General features: G+C 46.3%; 1 protein-coding gene across 2 annotated transcripts in view; it reads left to right on the forward strand.

The window, feature by feature from the left end:
- The window catches only part of CMTM5 (CKLF like MARVEL transmembrane domain containing 5), a 364,621-nt gene that overhangs the window by 108,700 nt on the left and 238,805 nt on the right, over window positions 1-17,116 (forward strand). For both annotated transcript variants that reach the window (XM_044058568.1, XM_044058569.1), the window contains one exon: window positions 13,865-14,017. In XM_044058568.1, the coding sequence (XP_043914503.1) occupies window positions 13,865-14,017 (153 nt within the window). The remainder of the gene's footprint in view (window positions 1-13,864; window positions 14,018-17,116) is intronic.

Raw genomic sequence — 17,116 nt, forward strand, 5'->3', positions numbered from 1 at the left:
TCGATCCACTGATGTCGGTGGTGACTCGGAAGGCATGGTCAGCCCCAGACACAGTGGAACCAACCCCCCGAAGACCCACAAAATTTATTACTGCACCGCAGGACAAGCAATTTCTGACAAAGGGTGTTACCTTTGACGCCATGGTGGTAGCAGCGGCCACAAAAAAGGAGTTGGCTGAAACTTCTTCGTCTGTCCATCCCCCTAATAAGGAATCTAGGACAATGGACAGATATGGGAAGCGGATGTTTTCCTCAGCGACCTTCTCCATGAGGGCGCTGAACTACTTGTGCCACTTCACCCGCCTTCAAAGGGATCTCCTTAAAGAGCTAGGAGATACCCTTCAAGATCCATCAGCTGTGGGGGCCCAGGCTAAGGTTGCCTCCCAGCTGGCGACTCTTAATTCGGTAGTAAACTCCTCCATGCGGCTCATCTCTTATGCAGCTGATGGTGAGAGTAGGGCTGCAGGCACAGGTGTGGCCTTGAGGAGGCATGCCTGAATGCGGTTATGTAACTTTGCGGAGCCCTTCAGGGCGTCTTTCACCAACACTCTCTTTGATGGTTCTGCTCTTTTTGGACCACAGGTAAAGGATACCCTTACCAGGTGCGAGCAGGAAGGCAAGACACTCTCTCTGCTGTGGGAGTCCATTTTTCCACTCATCCTAGACCATATCCCAAAGGTCAGAAGAGTGGGAAGATGCGATTCCGGAAACCCCAGGGAGCCGTGCCTGACACGTGGAGAGTTCCCTTCCAGGGGCAGAGGAGGGAACAACAATAGACGCCGCCCTCGGGGCAGAGGGTGTCCACAAAATCAGGGCAACAGAGAATCTTTCTCTGACCAGCCCTTCCAGCATCCCTGAGGTGCTGCTTGGCTGTCCACCTTCAGAGGCAGTCGGGAGGGAAGATTATCGCTGTACCCAAAAGCCTGGCAAAGTATAACACAAGACAAATGGGTACTGTCTGTCATAATCCCCTTCTTTTGCACCCCCTACATTCCCAACAAATCCCTTCCAGATGTTCCACCCAATCTAAGGGATCAGGCAGTTCAAGAAATATCAAAACTGCTAAGAAAAAGAGCCATCCAGCCAGTCCCAGCAGACCAGCAAGGGTCTGGAATTTACTCAAGGTTCTTCTTGGTACCAAAAAAGACAGGGGACTTTGAGACCCATTCTGGATCTCAGCAGACTAATCAGGTCTGTTCAAAGAACAAAGTTCCGGACGGTCACGCTACAGTCCATTTTACCCTTTCTGGGTCAGGACAATTGGATGTGCTCCATAGATCTTCAGGACGCGTACTACCATATCAAAATGGAAAGACGTTCAGAAGATTCCTTCGCTTCCGGCTGGGAGCCAGTCATTATCAGTTCAGAGCTCTGCCCTTTGGTCTCACCACAGCCCCCAGGGTGTTGGCAGTAGTTACTGCTCACCTGAGACGGCAAGGATTCCAGGTGTTTCCATATTTAGACGACTGGCTCCTTACTGCTACCACCAGGCATCATCTGCTGTGAGCCAGAGACTACACCATCCAAACTTAATCCAAACTAGGTACCACCAGGCATCATCTGCTGTGAGCCAGAGACTACACCATCCAAACTTGCTCCAAACTAGGCATCACAATAAGTTTCGAAAAGTCTGCATTGTCACCTTGTCAATCTATTACCTTTATAGGCGCAAACTTAAATACAAAGGACATGTCAGCGAGACTTCCATTAGACAGAGTGCTAGACATTCGCCGACATGTGCAGGTCTTATTAGGATGCAAAAAAATTCGGGCCAGATTCGTCCTAAAAACCTTGGGTCTCATGGCAGCGGCTATCATACTAGTTCCTCTTGCTCATTTTCATACGAGGATTCTTCGGTGGATGCTGTTCACCCAGTGGTCTTTCCAGCAACTTCCAATGTCTCACAAGATAATGATCACACAGACATGCAAAAACCAACTTGCTTGGTGGATGGTTTCCCCATCAGTACCCCAGGGCAGACCATTTGCTCTTCCTCCTCCAGTGGCTACGGTGACCACGGATGCCTCCCTGATCATGTGGGGGGGGGGCATTTTCAGGGCAGAACAGTCAAAGGCACCTAGCAGCCTCACTAGTATCATCTGCATATCAATGTCTTGGAGATGAGGGGCGTGCTTTTGGTGTTGCAAGCTCTTCAGAACTCTCTCTCCACCGGCACCATTGCATTTCAAACTGACAATATGTCGGTAGTGTGTGGTACATCAACAAGCAGGGTGGAACCAGGTCCTACCCCTATGTCGAGAAGCACTCAGACTCTGGCAGTGGGTGATCTCTTCCCAACGGTTTCTGACAGCAGCGCACATCCCTGGGTTTCTAATAGCAGCACACATCCCTGGGAAGTCCAACGTTATAGCGGACAGGCTGAGCAGAGCAATTCTCATGCCTCACGAGTGGTCTCTCAATCAGACAGTGGCGGATCAAATCTTTTGCAAATGGGGTCAGCCTTCCTGTGACCTTTTTGCCACCCCCTTCAACAGCAAGTGCAACAATTTCTTCTCTCCCCTCCCCCAGAGGCGCTATAGTTCACAATTGGCCTCTGGAACTTCTTTATGCATTTCGCCTGATTCCCAAACTAATACAGAAAGCTACCACATTGGGATGCAAGATGATGCTCATTGCCCCCTACTGGCCTCGACAAATTTGGTTCCCATTCCTGCATCATCACCTTCTGGAGCAGCCCTGGACCCATTTCCAGACCTCCTGATCCATCAATCGGGTGGGCTGCACCAATCCCTTCAATCTCTCCAGCTCACTGCTTGGTTGCTCCACTTCCGACCTTAGCCAGGCTTCCAAACATCTCCCACTCGGTGCGTGAAATCATCTTATCGCATAAGTCTACCACTAGAAAGACTTATGCTAGTAAGTGGAAATGTTTCTCTTTCTGGTCAGAGGCTAGGAATATAGATCCATTTTCAGCCCCTGTGCACCATATTTTGGATTTTTTCGCGGAAATTTTTCATGCTGGATCTTCTCCTGCCACGATTAAAGTTCAGTTAGCTGCAATTTCAAACTTTCATACAGGTCTATCAGATACTAGTATTATGTCCCATAAGCTTTGTAAAGCTTTTCTCAAAGGGACTACTTTACTCAGGCCCCCAGTGAGAGATCCCCCGCCTCCGTGGGATCTAAATTTGATTTTAGCTTCCCTGATACTGCCCCCCTTTGAACCTGCAGCTTCTTGTTCTTTGAAGTTTTTCTTGGAAAACCCTTCTTCTGGTTGCAATTACTTCAGTCAGAAGAGTTTCTGAACTTCAGGCTCTTTGTGTTCGCCCTCCTTATCTAGTTTTCCACAATGATAGAGTGTCTCTCAGGACTAATCCTTCCTTCCTTCCAAAGGTTTCTTCTGACAATAATTTGAATCAGTCTATTGATCTGCTTGTGTTTTTTCCATATTATTCCAACAAGGCGGAGTACAAATTGCATCAGTTGGATGTTCATAGACAGTTACGTTTTTACTTGCATAGAACTAAGCAAATCAGACCAGCTGTTCCTGTCCTATGCTGAGGGTAAACAAGGTCTACCAGTGTCAAAAGTAACCTTATCTAGGTGGTTGACGTCTATTATTACATTTATATATCGGCTAAGGAATAGAGAGCTTCCTGCTAAACCAAAAGGTCACTCCACTAGAGCTCTAGCTACTTCAGTGGCTTTTCAGGCAAGATTGCCAATGGAAACTATTTGTGCGGCAGCTACATGGGCCAATCCTCATACCTTTATTTCACATTATAAGCTGGACGTGACCTCCAGAAGCAGAACTGATTTTGATTCCACTGTTCTGAAGAGTCTGTTCCGATGAGCCACCCAGGATTGAGGTGCTAGGGATGCTGTCCCAACCAGCAAGAATGAAGGCGAGATAGACAACTTAACATTAAGAAGTTATGTACCTACCATAACGTTCCATGTTAGTTGTCGTCTTCTCGCCTTCTTTCTTGCGTCCCACCCTCCATCCCCCTATCCTAGTAGACAGAGAAGAGTTCCTTATGTTTTTTCTCACTGGCTGAGTCTTCTTTGGCTATTCCTTCTGACTAGTTGTCTCTCCAGTAGGATTTATGCATCCTAGGATAGGATTCCTGTATTATGTCTGCAGTTAGACTTACCAATCGAGATCTGGGTATCTAGCGCCAAGCATCATGTGATATAGGGGGGCCTCAAGGCAGTAAGCAGTTCTCGAGCTTTTGAAGATGGCCGAGTTGGAGCTGAGGATCGGCTCCGAACCCAACCAGAAAGAAAGAAGGCGAGAAGAAGACTACTAACATGGAACGTTATGGTAGATACACAACTTCTTAATGTTAAATAGTCAATCTCGCCTTCATTCTTGCTGGATGGGATCGGAGCCGATCCTTGGCTCCGACTCGGCCAATACTAAAGTTCGAGAGCTAATTCCACCAGCTCGAGGCTCCCCTATATCCCACAATGCTAGGCAGTAACTACTCTGATCTCGTTTGCCGCTTAGCTGACTAGGTGCTTCTTCTACCGGCTCTGGCAGGTTAGTAAGTTTTCTTGTTCAGAAACTTCAATTTCAACCCCTATTTTTTCCATTTAGTATAGTTTTTATTTAAAGTATTCCATTAGTTTAAATCGGGTCCCCTCTTGTGTTAGAATCCCCTTTTTATTCCCTTCTTAACTTTAGGCCTTTGGCCCTCTCCTTCCCCTAGTCCTTCAGTGTGACTGGATTTTTATTTTGGTTAAGGGTGTGTCTGTGTGTTTGTGTTTTTCTTCACTCCGCTCTTAGGATATCTAAAGACTCAAAGGTCTCAGGCTTCAAGAAGTGTGATTCGTGCTGTCAGAAAATGTCTCTGACAGACGGTCACACTTCTTGTGTATATTGCCTGGGACCTTTGCACCTGCAGGACTCTTGTGCTGTGTGCCATGCATTCAGCCCTAGAGTCCTGCAGGAACGCAAAAATAAGTTGATTCTACGTGGCTTATTAAAGCCTGAAGGCCTCCTGACCCAGTCTGCGTCGGGGAAGCCTTCTAAGACTTCCAGACCGTCGGCTCCAGTTTCAGAGCCGTCCCCTGGAAGCATTAAAACAGCTTCGACATTGGCTCCGGCTGGAGCCGATGTTTCCAAATCTCATACCATCCCCTCTGCTCCAGCTGGAGCCGAGGTTGACGAGACTCAATTGGCTCCAATAGGCTTATCGAAGCCACCTTCAAAGAAGAGGTCTAGGTCCCCTTCCATCGGCTCCATCCATTCGGCTCCGGGATCTCCTCTCCTATCGTAACGGAGCCATAGGTCTCATTCCTCTCGGTCCTCCAGGCTGTTCGACCATGATTTACAAAGGGTGGTGAGTAGACTTCTCAAGTCCGAGGCACTGGCCCAAATGCTACATAGCCCTACTCTGCAGTCTGCGGCTATTTCCATCCCTGATTTTATTCCTCCTCTGACTCCTTTGAGTTCGGAGCTGGGGCTCATCGGAGCCGTGGCTGTCGGTGCTTTGGAGCCGATACCTTCCCTTTCTGCTCCGTCTGCTCCGATTTCCTCATTGGAGGGATCTCGGCGCCGAGCTTCCCTCGTCTGCTCCGAGGGGACGAGTGGCATCGGACCCTTGTCCGACCCCGTTCTCCCTCTTGGAGCGTTGGCGCTGGTGAGTTCGGCTCCAACATCGGCCTCTGAGCCGTCCCTGTCGGTGCGGGGGGTGGGGGTCCTTGTCTCCTCGGAGCGGGGACCTCTGGCCCTGCCTGATGGGGGTGCCTTCGAGGTCATGCGGAGCGTGCTAGACCCATTGTCTCCCCCACAGTCTGCTCCGTCAGCTCCTCCCTCTTCAGTTCCTGTGGTGATTTCTACCCATCCCCTTGTATCAGACCGCAGAGAGCCAGCTCCTCAGGTTTCCCCATTGGGAATTTCCTCCTCTTCGAGGCCTCTCCTGATCCGGTAGGAGAACCCCCTCGGAAGAGACAGTGCAAGAGGAAGCACATTGACTCCCCTGAGTCTATCACCTCTGACACTGACTTGGAGGAATCTGAAGGTTCCCCTCGGTCCCCCTCTGAGGATGTCTCCTTTGCTGACATCCTCAAAATCCTGAAACAGAGGGGGGACTGGCCCACCCTTAACCCTTCAAAGGACGAGTCCGTTTACCTTGAGGCATTTGGCTCTCGCCCTTCCACCTCCTGGGTGTCCCCTCCCTTTGACCCCCTTATGGAAGTGGTGGCAAGGAAGGCTTGGACGGCCCCTGATTCAGTGGAACCTACCCCAAGGAGGCCGTCAAAATTTATTACTGGCCCTAAGGAGAAAGAGTTTCTATCTAAATATGTCTCTGTTGATGCCATGGTAGTGGCCGCAGCCACTAAGAAGGAGTTAGCCGATCCTTCGGTACCTGTCCATCCTCCTAATAAGGAGTCTAGGACCATGGACAGGTACAGTAAGTGGATGTTTTCATCAGTGACCTTTGCAATGCGGTCGCTGAACTACTTGTGTCACTTCACCCGTCTCCAGAGAGATTTGTTCAAAGATATGGGTGAGGCTATACAGGATCCAACAGCTGAGGGGTTCCAAGACAAAATGAACTCTCAGTTGGCAACCCTGAATTCGATTAACTCCTCCATGCGGCTTATCTCGTATGCTGCTGGTGGGGCGAGTAGGGCCGCAGGCACAGGTGTAGCTTTACGATGTCACGCCTGGATGTGGCTTTGCAGTTTTGCAGACCCTTTCAAGGCGTCCTTCACCAATTGCCCCTTTGGCTCAACTTTGTTTGGTCCTCAGGTGAAGGATACATTGACTAGGTGCGAGGTGGAAGGTAAGACTCTCTCTGCCGTGGGAGTCCATTTTTCTACCCCTTCTAGACCTTATCCCAAAGGTCAGAGGGGAGGAAAAACGTGGTTCCGCAAACCTCAGGGAGTCTCATCTGACGCACAAGGTCGATTCCCCTCTAGAGGCGGGGGGAGAATAACAATAGATGCCCTAGAGGCAGAGGAGGTCCACAAAACCAGGGTAGCAGAGAAACTTTCTCTGATAAACCCTTTCAGCATCCCTGAGGAGCTGCCCGGCTGTCCACCTTCGGAGGCAGTCGGGGGAAGATTATCACTGTACCCAAAAGCCTGGCTTTCCCTCACCCAAGACAAATGGGTACAGTCAATCATATCCGAGGGTTACAAAATTCCCTTTATTCACATCCCATCCCAACCCAAAGGATCCCTTCCAGACGTTCCACCCAGTCTAAGGGAACAAGCAGCACTAGAAATATCAAAGCTGCTATCAAAAAGAGCTATCCAATCAGTCCCAGCAGACTAGCAAGGATCCGGAATCTACTCCAAATTCTTTTTGTTACCAGAAAAAACAGGGGACTGGAGACCTATACTGGATCCCAGCAAGTTAAACAGTTAGATCAAAAAAACTAAATTCCGGATGGTCACGCTACAGTCCATTCTACCCTTCTTGGGTCAGGACAGTTGGATGTGCTCGATAGACCTTCAGGATGCGTACTACCATATCAAAATGCACAGACGCTCCAGGAGGTTTATCCGCTTCAGGCTGGGAGCCAGTCACTACCAGTTCAGAGCCCTGCCCTTTGATCTCACTACAGCCCCCCCGAGTGTTTACCAAATGCATGGCAGTGGTCGCGGCTCACTTGAGACATCAAGGATTCCAGGTGTTTCCATATTTAGACGACTGGCTCCTTACCGCCACCACCAGACATCAACTGCTTCTATCCAGAGACTTCACCATCCGAACTTGCCAAGCTCTAGGCATTTCAATAAATTTCGAAAAATCTGCCTTGTCAATCTATTACCTTTATAGGTACCACCTTGGAAGCACTCAATCTTTCCGCCAGACTTACAGAGCAAAGAGTGTTAGATATCCGCAAACAGGTTTACCTTCTATTACAATGCAGCAAGGTCAAAGCCGGGGTAGTCTTGAAGGTACTGGGACTCATGGCAGCTACCATCACCCTTCTCCCCTTAGATCGTTTCCACATGAGGATCCTCCAATGGATGCTGTTTACTCAATGATCCTTCTAACAGCTCCCGATGTCTCACATCATATTAATAACTCAATCATGCAAGAATCACCTGTCTTGGTGGATCACATCACCTCAAGTTCTCCAGGGCAGACCTTTCATTGCCCCCCCCCCCAGTCGCCACAGTGACAACGGACGCCTCCCTGATCGGGTGGGGGGGCATTATCAGGGCATTATCAGGGCAGGACAGTCCAGGGCACATGGCAACCTTTCGAGTGCCACTTGCACATAAATGTCTTAGAGATGAAAGCAGTGCTTTTAGCGTTGCAAGCCCTTCAGGACTCTCTTCCCACAAGGACTATTGCAATTCAGACGGACGTGTCCGTAGTGTGGTACATAAGCAAAACAGGGCAGAGCCAGATCCTACCCCTTATGTCGAGAAGCACTCAGACTTTGGCAGTGGGCGATTTCTTCTCAGCGTTTTCTGATAGCAACGCACATTCCCGGGAAGTCCAACGTGATTGCGGACAAGTTGAGCAGGGCCATTCTCATGCCCCACGAGTGGTCTCTTAAGAAATCAGTGCTGGAAGAAGTCTTCCAAAGATGGGGCCAGTCTTGCTGCGATCTTTTTGCTACTCACCAAAACAGCAAGTGTCACGACGACTTCACTCTCTTCCCATTACCAGGCCATCCCACCAGAAACGCTCTAGTCCACGATTGGCCCCGGGGACTTCTGTATGCTTTTCCCCCTTTTCCACTGAAATAACAATTAATTCAGAAAGCTATCGCCTTGAGAGTTACAATGATCCTCATTGCCCCTTACTGGCCTCGACAGATATGGTTTCTGTTCCTCCATCATTACCTGTTGGAGCAGCCTTGGCATCTGGGCCCGGTGCCAGATCTGTTGACCCACCAGTCGGGCCAGCTGCACCACTCCCTTCATTCTCTCAACCTCACAGCGTGGTTTCTCCAATTCCTACCCTAGCCAGGCTTCCTTAATCTCTCATTCGGTCCGAAACATCCTGATAGCCTCTCACAAGTCTTCTACCAGGAAGATTTATAATAGTAAGTGGAAACGTTTTTCCTTCTGGGCAGCATCAAAAAATATAGACCCCTTCACTGCACCTATCCAGTCTATCCTAGACTTTCTGGCAGAGCTCTTTCATGTAGGCTCTTCTTCATCTACCATTAGAGTACAACTAGCTGCTATATCTAATTTTCATGTAGGTGTCTTAGACTCCAGTATCATGTCCCATAAGCTCTGCAAAGCCTTTTTAAGAGGTGTTTTTCTGCTCAAGCCCCCAATCAAAGATCCCCCACCTCAATGGGACTTGAGTTTGGTTCTGGCATCCTTGATTCCCCCCCCCCCCCCCTTCGAACCAGCGGCTTCATGCCCTCTTAAGTTGCTCTCATGGAAAACACTTTTTTCTAGTAGCCATAACTTCAGCTAGAAGAGTATCTGAACTTTATGCTCTGTGCAGTCGTCCTCCTTACTTAGTTTTCCACAAAGATAGGGTGTCCCTCCGGACTAATCCGTCCTTCTTACCTAAGGTTTCCTCTCAGACAAACCTGAACCAAATGATTGATCTCCCAGTCTTCTTCCGTGACTATATCAACAGGTCAGAACAAAAGTTACATTTTCTAGATGTTCACTGCCAACTTAGATATTATTTAGACAGGACTAAACAGTTCAGGAAATCTGATCAGCTTTTCCTGTCTTATGCGGAAGGGAAATTGGGCCTTCAAGTTACTGAAGTGTCCCTTTCAAGATGGCTTACCTGCTATAATTACCTTCATCTATGAAATCAGACATCAAAAACTGCCTTCAAGACCTAGAGCTCATTCAACTAGGGCATTAGCTATATCTGTAGCTTTTCAGGACAGGCTGCCAATAGATTCCATTTGTGCAGCAGCCACTTGGGCTTCTCCTCATACCTTCATTTTACATTACAAATTGGATATGGCCTCCAGAAACCGTGCCAACTTTGGTTCCACTGTTCTCAAGAGTCTGTTCGATAGGCCACCCGGAATAAGGTGCTAGGGACGCGGTCCCATCCAGCAAGAATGAAGGCGAGATTGACAACTTAACATTAAGAAGTTATGTACCTACCATAACGTTCCATGTTAGTTGTCTTCTTCTCACCTTCTTTCTTGCGTCCCACCCTCCTTCCCCCTAGCCTGGACAGACCAATAGGAAATTTTGGGATCTTCCTTTGGAATTTTCCTTCCCACATGTTCTACCACCTCTATTCCCCCTTTTTATGTTTGTGGTAGCTTACATTTAGGTTTATATAGAGGTGGGTCCTTTTTTCTCCATACTATGGAGACCAGAACTGCTTGGTTTAGCTATCAAACGAGATCTGAGTAGTTACCGCCTAGCATTGTGGGATATAGCGGAGCCTCAAGCCGGTGGAATTAGCTCTCAAGCTTTAGTATTGGCTGAGTCGGAGCCGAGGATCAGCTCCGAACCCATCCAGCAAGAAAGAAGGCGAGAAGACGACAACTAACATGGAACGTTATGGTAGGTACATAACTTCTTATTTTGTTTGTTTCTCACTGAACAGACTGGGATTACCAGTTTCTAAAGTTACCAAGCCAAATGGATTACTGATTGCATTTCTTTTGTGTATAGTCAACAAGGCCACTCCCTATCAAAGCCTCCTGAAGCACATTCTACTAGATCCATGGCAACTTCTTCCACCTTTTGGTCTAGAATTTTCATTGATGACATTTGTTCAGCAGCTACTTGATCTAATGCCCAAATCTTTATTGCTTATTACAAACTAGATGTGACCTCTAGAAGCAGCGATGCGTTTGGTTTGGCAGTTCTCTGGAATATCCTTCCATGAGGGCCACTCAAGATACACACAGCTGGGGGGTTTTGTCCCATATCTTGAAGAAGAATGAAAAGGACAGCATTAGATATTATATACTCGCCATAACCATGCATCTGTGTTGTCAATTTTTATTCAAGTCCCCCACCCTCCTTTCCTCTTCCTCCCATCTTCTGAAGTGACATAGTGGATATTATGAAAACTTTTGTGCCAGGTTTGAGCCCCAGCTTTGATGTACTTTCCTTCTTCCTAGGATCTGTAAGGCAACAAATTAGATCTGAGGTATTCTTGGCTGACTGGGGCATTATGGGTAGAGGGAGGAGATCAAGAGTTGAATCTAAAGTCTAGTGCATGCAACCAAATTGGATCCAAGGTTGGATCCAGAACCCATACATTAAGAAAGAATAAAAATGAACAACACAGATGCATAGTTATGGTTAGTACGTAACTTTAAGTTTGCTTACACAGTTTTGCATTCCTTCATGTATCTTAATGGATAAAGGTATCTGGACTTCAACTCGGACGATTGTAGGTTTGAGTCCTACCATGCTCCTCTAAAAGGGCAGTTAGAATTTTATCCATCAATTTATAGTTTTTATCTAGGGATACATTGGGAAAATGTACTTGGCGGGTACATTTTTAATCTCCCATCAGTACTGGGTGATGTGGCTGATGTTTTCTGTTTTTTGATGGTCTCTTTGGCCATACCCTTAGTAAGAACTTATAAATCTAAATCAATACTTTGTGGTTTTCTGCAGTGCATATTGAACCACTCCATAATATCCTAGCACATGCACAGCCAAAAAAAGAGAATTTTGTGGTAGCCCATGAATACACTGCTTTCACATAACCATAGGCAGCTGCCTGGATTGCTGTGCTACTTGGCAGGCCAGAGCATACACTCCAGCCTTTATACTGTCCCCTGCCTTGTGGCCATCCCCCATGATGCATCAGTCTTGCAGCAAACCAAGGCTGCCTTTCCACACCAGAGTGGGTGGGCCAGTGTCAGCCACTCATTGTCACTGTCCTTGGCCAGCTCTTCTAGCTCTCGTATGCGTTGTTCATAGGCGATTACTAGGCTAATTGTACAATAGCCTTTATAATCTTATCCAGTAATACCCAGGATATGGCAATATTATATTTTAATTCCCCAGATATGGGATGCGGTAGTATCTGGGTAGTGGGTCTTTGGTTGTTGGAGCCCTGAGTCTTTTTGTAGACTGTGTGTTTCCATAAGGGACAGAGGCAGTACCCCAGGAGTGAATTTACGGTTTCCCATCCATTTATTCAGGATAATTTTTAAAGACCGTAAGGGATGTGTTTTCTTTTACGAAGATGGGAAGTTTATTCCATAGATGAGGTAGTCTTTGGGATGCAAATCTATTTCTCCAGGAAGTTCTGTTAGTCACAAATAAGGTCCAGGTCCATGGAATGCGTAACTCTTGTATAATATTTCTTGCAAATACGTAACATTTCCATCAGGGCTGGATCAGAGAATGCATTGTAGGTTAGGCATAATCCCCCCTCTCAGTAAATGACATGCGACAGGGTGAAGGGATAGGGCTTTTAGTCATTCTGCATAAGACATGTGCCTTGCACTTGGTATTTTTAGTGAGAAACCTTTGGGGCCTTTCCAGTTGGTGTAAGTAACTGGTTAGGTGTATGCAGAAGGGAGCATTGTAATCAATTATGGGCCAAGTACAGTGGCACTGTATCTTTCTTTGATCTTGATGTCATGCTTTTACATAAAAGTTGGGCCGCACACAAGGACTTCCTCTATACTGTTGCTACCTGGTGGTCAAAGTTTAGGTTACTATCTATCTGTGTTCCTAGGTCCCTCACCACTGGGTCTACTTTTAAGAGTGTGCTATCACTATTAGAATTTGTAGGGATATCTGATTTACCAAAGTGTATGATTGTGCAGTTTTAGCATTTAGTCTTATACCATGGTTTTGGCACCAGTTTGTCATTTTTAGGCCGGTTTGTAGGATGTCCGCATCATTTGGGGATTCAGTCATTGCTCCCAGCTTACATTCATCAGCAAACTTGGTGAGCTGTAGGCCCCCAACATTGGCCTTAACTTCAGAAAAGTATATACCAAACAGTAGGGGTCCCCGACACTGAACTCTTGGACACCCCTAGTAAGCTGTTTCTTATTGGAAATATTCACCTACCCAGATGTGTCCTGCCAGTGAGCCAGTTGGCTTATCCATCTGATGATTTAGGGGTATATGCTTAACTCAGTAAGTTTATCTGTTATCACCAAGTGGGGATTGTGTTGAAAACTTTGGCCAGATCTAGATAAGCAGTGTGTAATGTTTTACCCTTCTCCATGATCGTGTTGACTTTCATGAAGAAGCCACCGGATTGACCAGGCAAGACCTCCCCTTGACAAAGCCAAATAGGATCTCTCCAAAAACTGGACCAGTCCCAGTGTTAATGATAAAGTCCACAATTCTCTCCATGGCCTTGTAGATGACACTGGTCAAGCATATGGGTCTGTAGTTCCCTGTGTCAGTTGATGGGGACCCACCCTTGTGCAGAGAGAGATGACTGTTGCAGTCCTCTATTCCTCTGGGACAAAGCCTGTCCGCATGCTGTTATTTAAAAGGGTTTTAGTGGCCCTGATAGATTTTGATTCCTGTTTGTTGATCATTTTTGATCTGCCTACAGTAAGGAATATAGTAGTCTGTGCTACAGAATTGACCGCTAACTGTTTTTTGGTAACCGTAAAATAGCAGAGAGCTGATAATAGCTGTCGAGAGTTGGGAAGGTCAGAATTGGTGAACCACAGGTGTTGACAAGACAGGTAAGGCGATAAAATAGAATTAAGGATGGCATATGAGAAGGTTTGGGCTTTCATTTTGTGGCATACCAGTTCATATTTAAGTACCTTTAATGCTTAAGCATTTTCTACTCATGAATGCTTTAGATAAAAATGAAGCACATTATCTTATGTGTCTATTTTTTTGGCTGTTTCTCGAATGCACACAAGACATGCACATTCATCCAATACAGCATAGTAAGCAGGCTTGTATAGGTTTTTGTCCTGAAACAGTAGTAGTTCATAATGATTTCATCAAATGGTGACTGACCCTTTTTTCTTTTCACGTAGGTGCTTTGCTTTATCATATTTATTTGCTTTGCTGCCTCAGATGCATCCTATCTGGCTGCTCCATTGTTAGAGCTTCTGATTACATCGGTGTTCCTCTTTCTATACGTCACAAAATACTATGAGCGTTTCAGCAGTCTTAACTGGCCATGCATGGTAAGTGCCTAATAGTTTAGCTAATATTCTTTTACTTATGTGTATTGTACAGTCATAGAGAGTTTAGCCTTATTTCCCTGTTGCACGAAGGATGGCTTATTCTTGTCAATGTAGATGGATGAGAGTACTGTGGAAATAGTACTAGGGCATTTCTTAACTATTTGAAGGGAGAGGTTTGTATAATTAGTTATGAGGGTTTCTGTATGTTTGTGGTGGGAGTAGAAGATTTGATTCAAGCCCTTCGTAATTTTACCTGTAATTTGCCTATATTAGGGACATCAGGTTAAATTTTACAGTTCTATATATTTCCATAAATCTTTTTCAAGCAGCAGTTGTAATAATGCTGGGGAACGAATTTAATCCCATTAAGATTCATTGTATCTTGGAAGAGATCTTAACTCAGTATGAAAGAGACCATTTATATTTTTAACCATTTAATTCTCATTGATGAAACTCAACAGAAGTTAAGCAACAAGAAATTGCATTTATGGGGCTTAGAAGACAGCTGCACGTTGATCAACAGTTTAATTTCAGCTCTCCCATTGTGGGAAAAAGAGAAACCGGGTATCTAATGTCAGTTTTCATTCTGTCCTTCTGTTGGAGCAGAGGGAGGAAGTGGTCCAGAAGCCCACCTTCTTGGAACTGATGTTTTCCTTCTGTCTGGGGAAATCTGCCTTTGAGGTGGTGAAGACTGTTTTCTGTTCAGAATGGATGAACGGATCCAACCCCATTGGATCTTCCATCTGGTTCCCAGATGTCTCTGTGCTTATAGCCATATCCTTGTAAGTCACAGGGACAGCCAGCTCAAGACATGCAGACCATCCATCCGGGTCTTACAATCTCTTCCAATACTTCACCTGAGCGTCCTAATGTGGAGGTCCCTCAGAAGAGGAAGTGCAAAAGGAGGCACTCTAACTCTTGACAAGAATCTGTCACTGAGGATACTGATTTTGATGAATAAGGGTCCCCACCATCACCTACAGAAAACATCTCATTTGGAGACATTCCCGAGATCCTTAAACAGAGAGGTGGTTGGTCCTCCAGCAACCTTTCACTGGAGGGATAAGTATTTCTGGAAGCCTTCGGAGCTGGCCTGTCTACCTCCTTGGTTACTCTGCCCACCAAATGAGCTCATTGATTTGGTCAGTAGGCAGACGTGGAAGGAAGCTGACTCAGTTGAGCCAATCCCAAAGAAGCCAGATTGGATTCTGGCTCCACCTATCAGGAAGGAATTCTGGAGTAAGGGTATGCCTGTGAATGCTGTGGTCATGGTGGCGGCCACTAAAAAGGAACTTGCTGAGCAAAGTTAATCTGTTCATCCCCCTAACAGGGAGTCTTGGGTGATGGACAGATTTGGGAAGAGTGTTTATCAGCAACCTTTGCTGTTAGGTTGCTGAACTATTTGGCACATTTTACTAGGCTACAAAAGGACTTGATCATGGATCTTTACTGCTGAGGCTTAATCTTCTGTGGCCTTTCAGTTAGCTACCCTATAATCCATTCCAAAGTCCTCCATGAGGCTTCTTTCACTTGCAGTTGAAGGTGCCTTAAAGGCAGCGGGTTCAGGCTTATCCATTAGGAGGCATGCCTGGCTGTGCTTATGTGACTTAGTGGAGCCTTTCAAGTCCTCATTTATCAGTGCTGCCTTTGACAGCAGTTCATTGTTTGGCGCAAAAGTGAAGGGGACACTCTCCAGGTATGAAAAGGATGGAAAGACCCTCTCTGCAGTGGGTGTATGTTTTTCAACCCATCACAGATCCTTTGCTAGGAATAAAAAAGGTGGTTGGAAGATGTGATTCAGAAAGTCCCTGGGTCCTTTCTTGGACACATGTGGAGATGGTTCTGTTAGTGGCAGGGGGGCATTCTAATGGACAGTGATGCCCCCGTGGCAGAGGTCAGCAAAACCAGTGGTCCAGAGATTTTCTCTGATAAGATCCTACCAATGCTCCTTAAAGGAGGGCCGATTGGCCACCTGTGGAGGCAATCGGGGGTCGACTGTCCCTGCACCAGAGAGCTTGGCTAGATATACCTGGGTGCAGAGGATTATTTCCATAGGTGATATAATTCCCTGTTCCCTTCCCCCTCCAGCTGTATGCAAAATTCCTAATAGTCTGCCCAGTCAGAGGAAAGCAGCAGCACTACAATTACAAAAGCCGCTGGAAAAAAGAGTCATTCAAGCGGTCCCACCATACCAGATAGAATCTTGAACTTATTCAAGCTTCTTTTTAGTGCCAAAGAAAACAGGGGACTAGAGACCAATGTTGGATCTCAGCATTTTGAACAGATTCAGTTTGACATTCACAGTTTTGGGTAGTTCACCTTTCTTGGGCAAGGACAACTGGATGTGCTCTATAGACCTTAAGGATGTGTATTATCACACAAAGATGAACAGACAGTCCAGAAGGTATTTATGCTTCTGGCTAGGAACCAGTCATGATCAGTTCAGAGAATTGCCCTTTGGCCTCACCACAGCTCCCAGGGTGTTCACCTGCATGGCAGTGGTACCAGCTCACCTGAGACTGCAGGGATTGTGTTTTTCCATACCTAAAGACTGGCTCATTACTTCCCTAACCAGGCAACTGCCAACAAGGGCAATAGATCACATTCTTCATATTTGTTCACATCTAGTTATAACCCTAAATTACGAGAGGTGTCTGCTACAACCAACTCAAACTTTAGAATTCATAGGAGCAGTGTTTAACACAATATCATTGACAGCTTCTCTTCCTCTCTCAAGAGTACAGACTGTCAGATGCCAGGTCAGAAAAATAATTTGCAGTACCAAATTTTCAGCCTCCTTAGTGCTTCAAGCCTTTGGGTCAATATCAGCTGCCATCATTTTAATTCCTCTAGCAAGATTTTATGAGCGAATTCTCCAATGGATGCTAGTAACACAATGGTAAATTTTTCACCAGCGGATGTCAGCTCCGATAACAATCATTCAACCGTGCAAGAGATACCTTTGTTAGTGGATTCAATCATATCGAATTTTACAAGGCTTGCCTTTCATTCTCCCCCACCTCAAGGCTATAATGACCATGGAGTCTTCCCTGATTGGGTGGTGGAGGCACTTCCTGGGAAAAACAGTCCAAGGAACTT

The sequence above is a fragment of the Protopterus annectens genome, chromosome 16.part0, assembly GCF_019279795.1.
Source record: "Protopterus annectens isolate FY-2018-M chromosome 16.part0, PAN1.0, whole genome shotgun sequence".
NCBI classification, from domain to species: Eukaryota; Metazoa; Chordata; order Ceratodontiformes; family Protopteridae; genus Protopterus; species Protopterus annectens.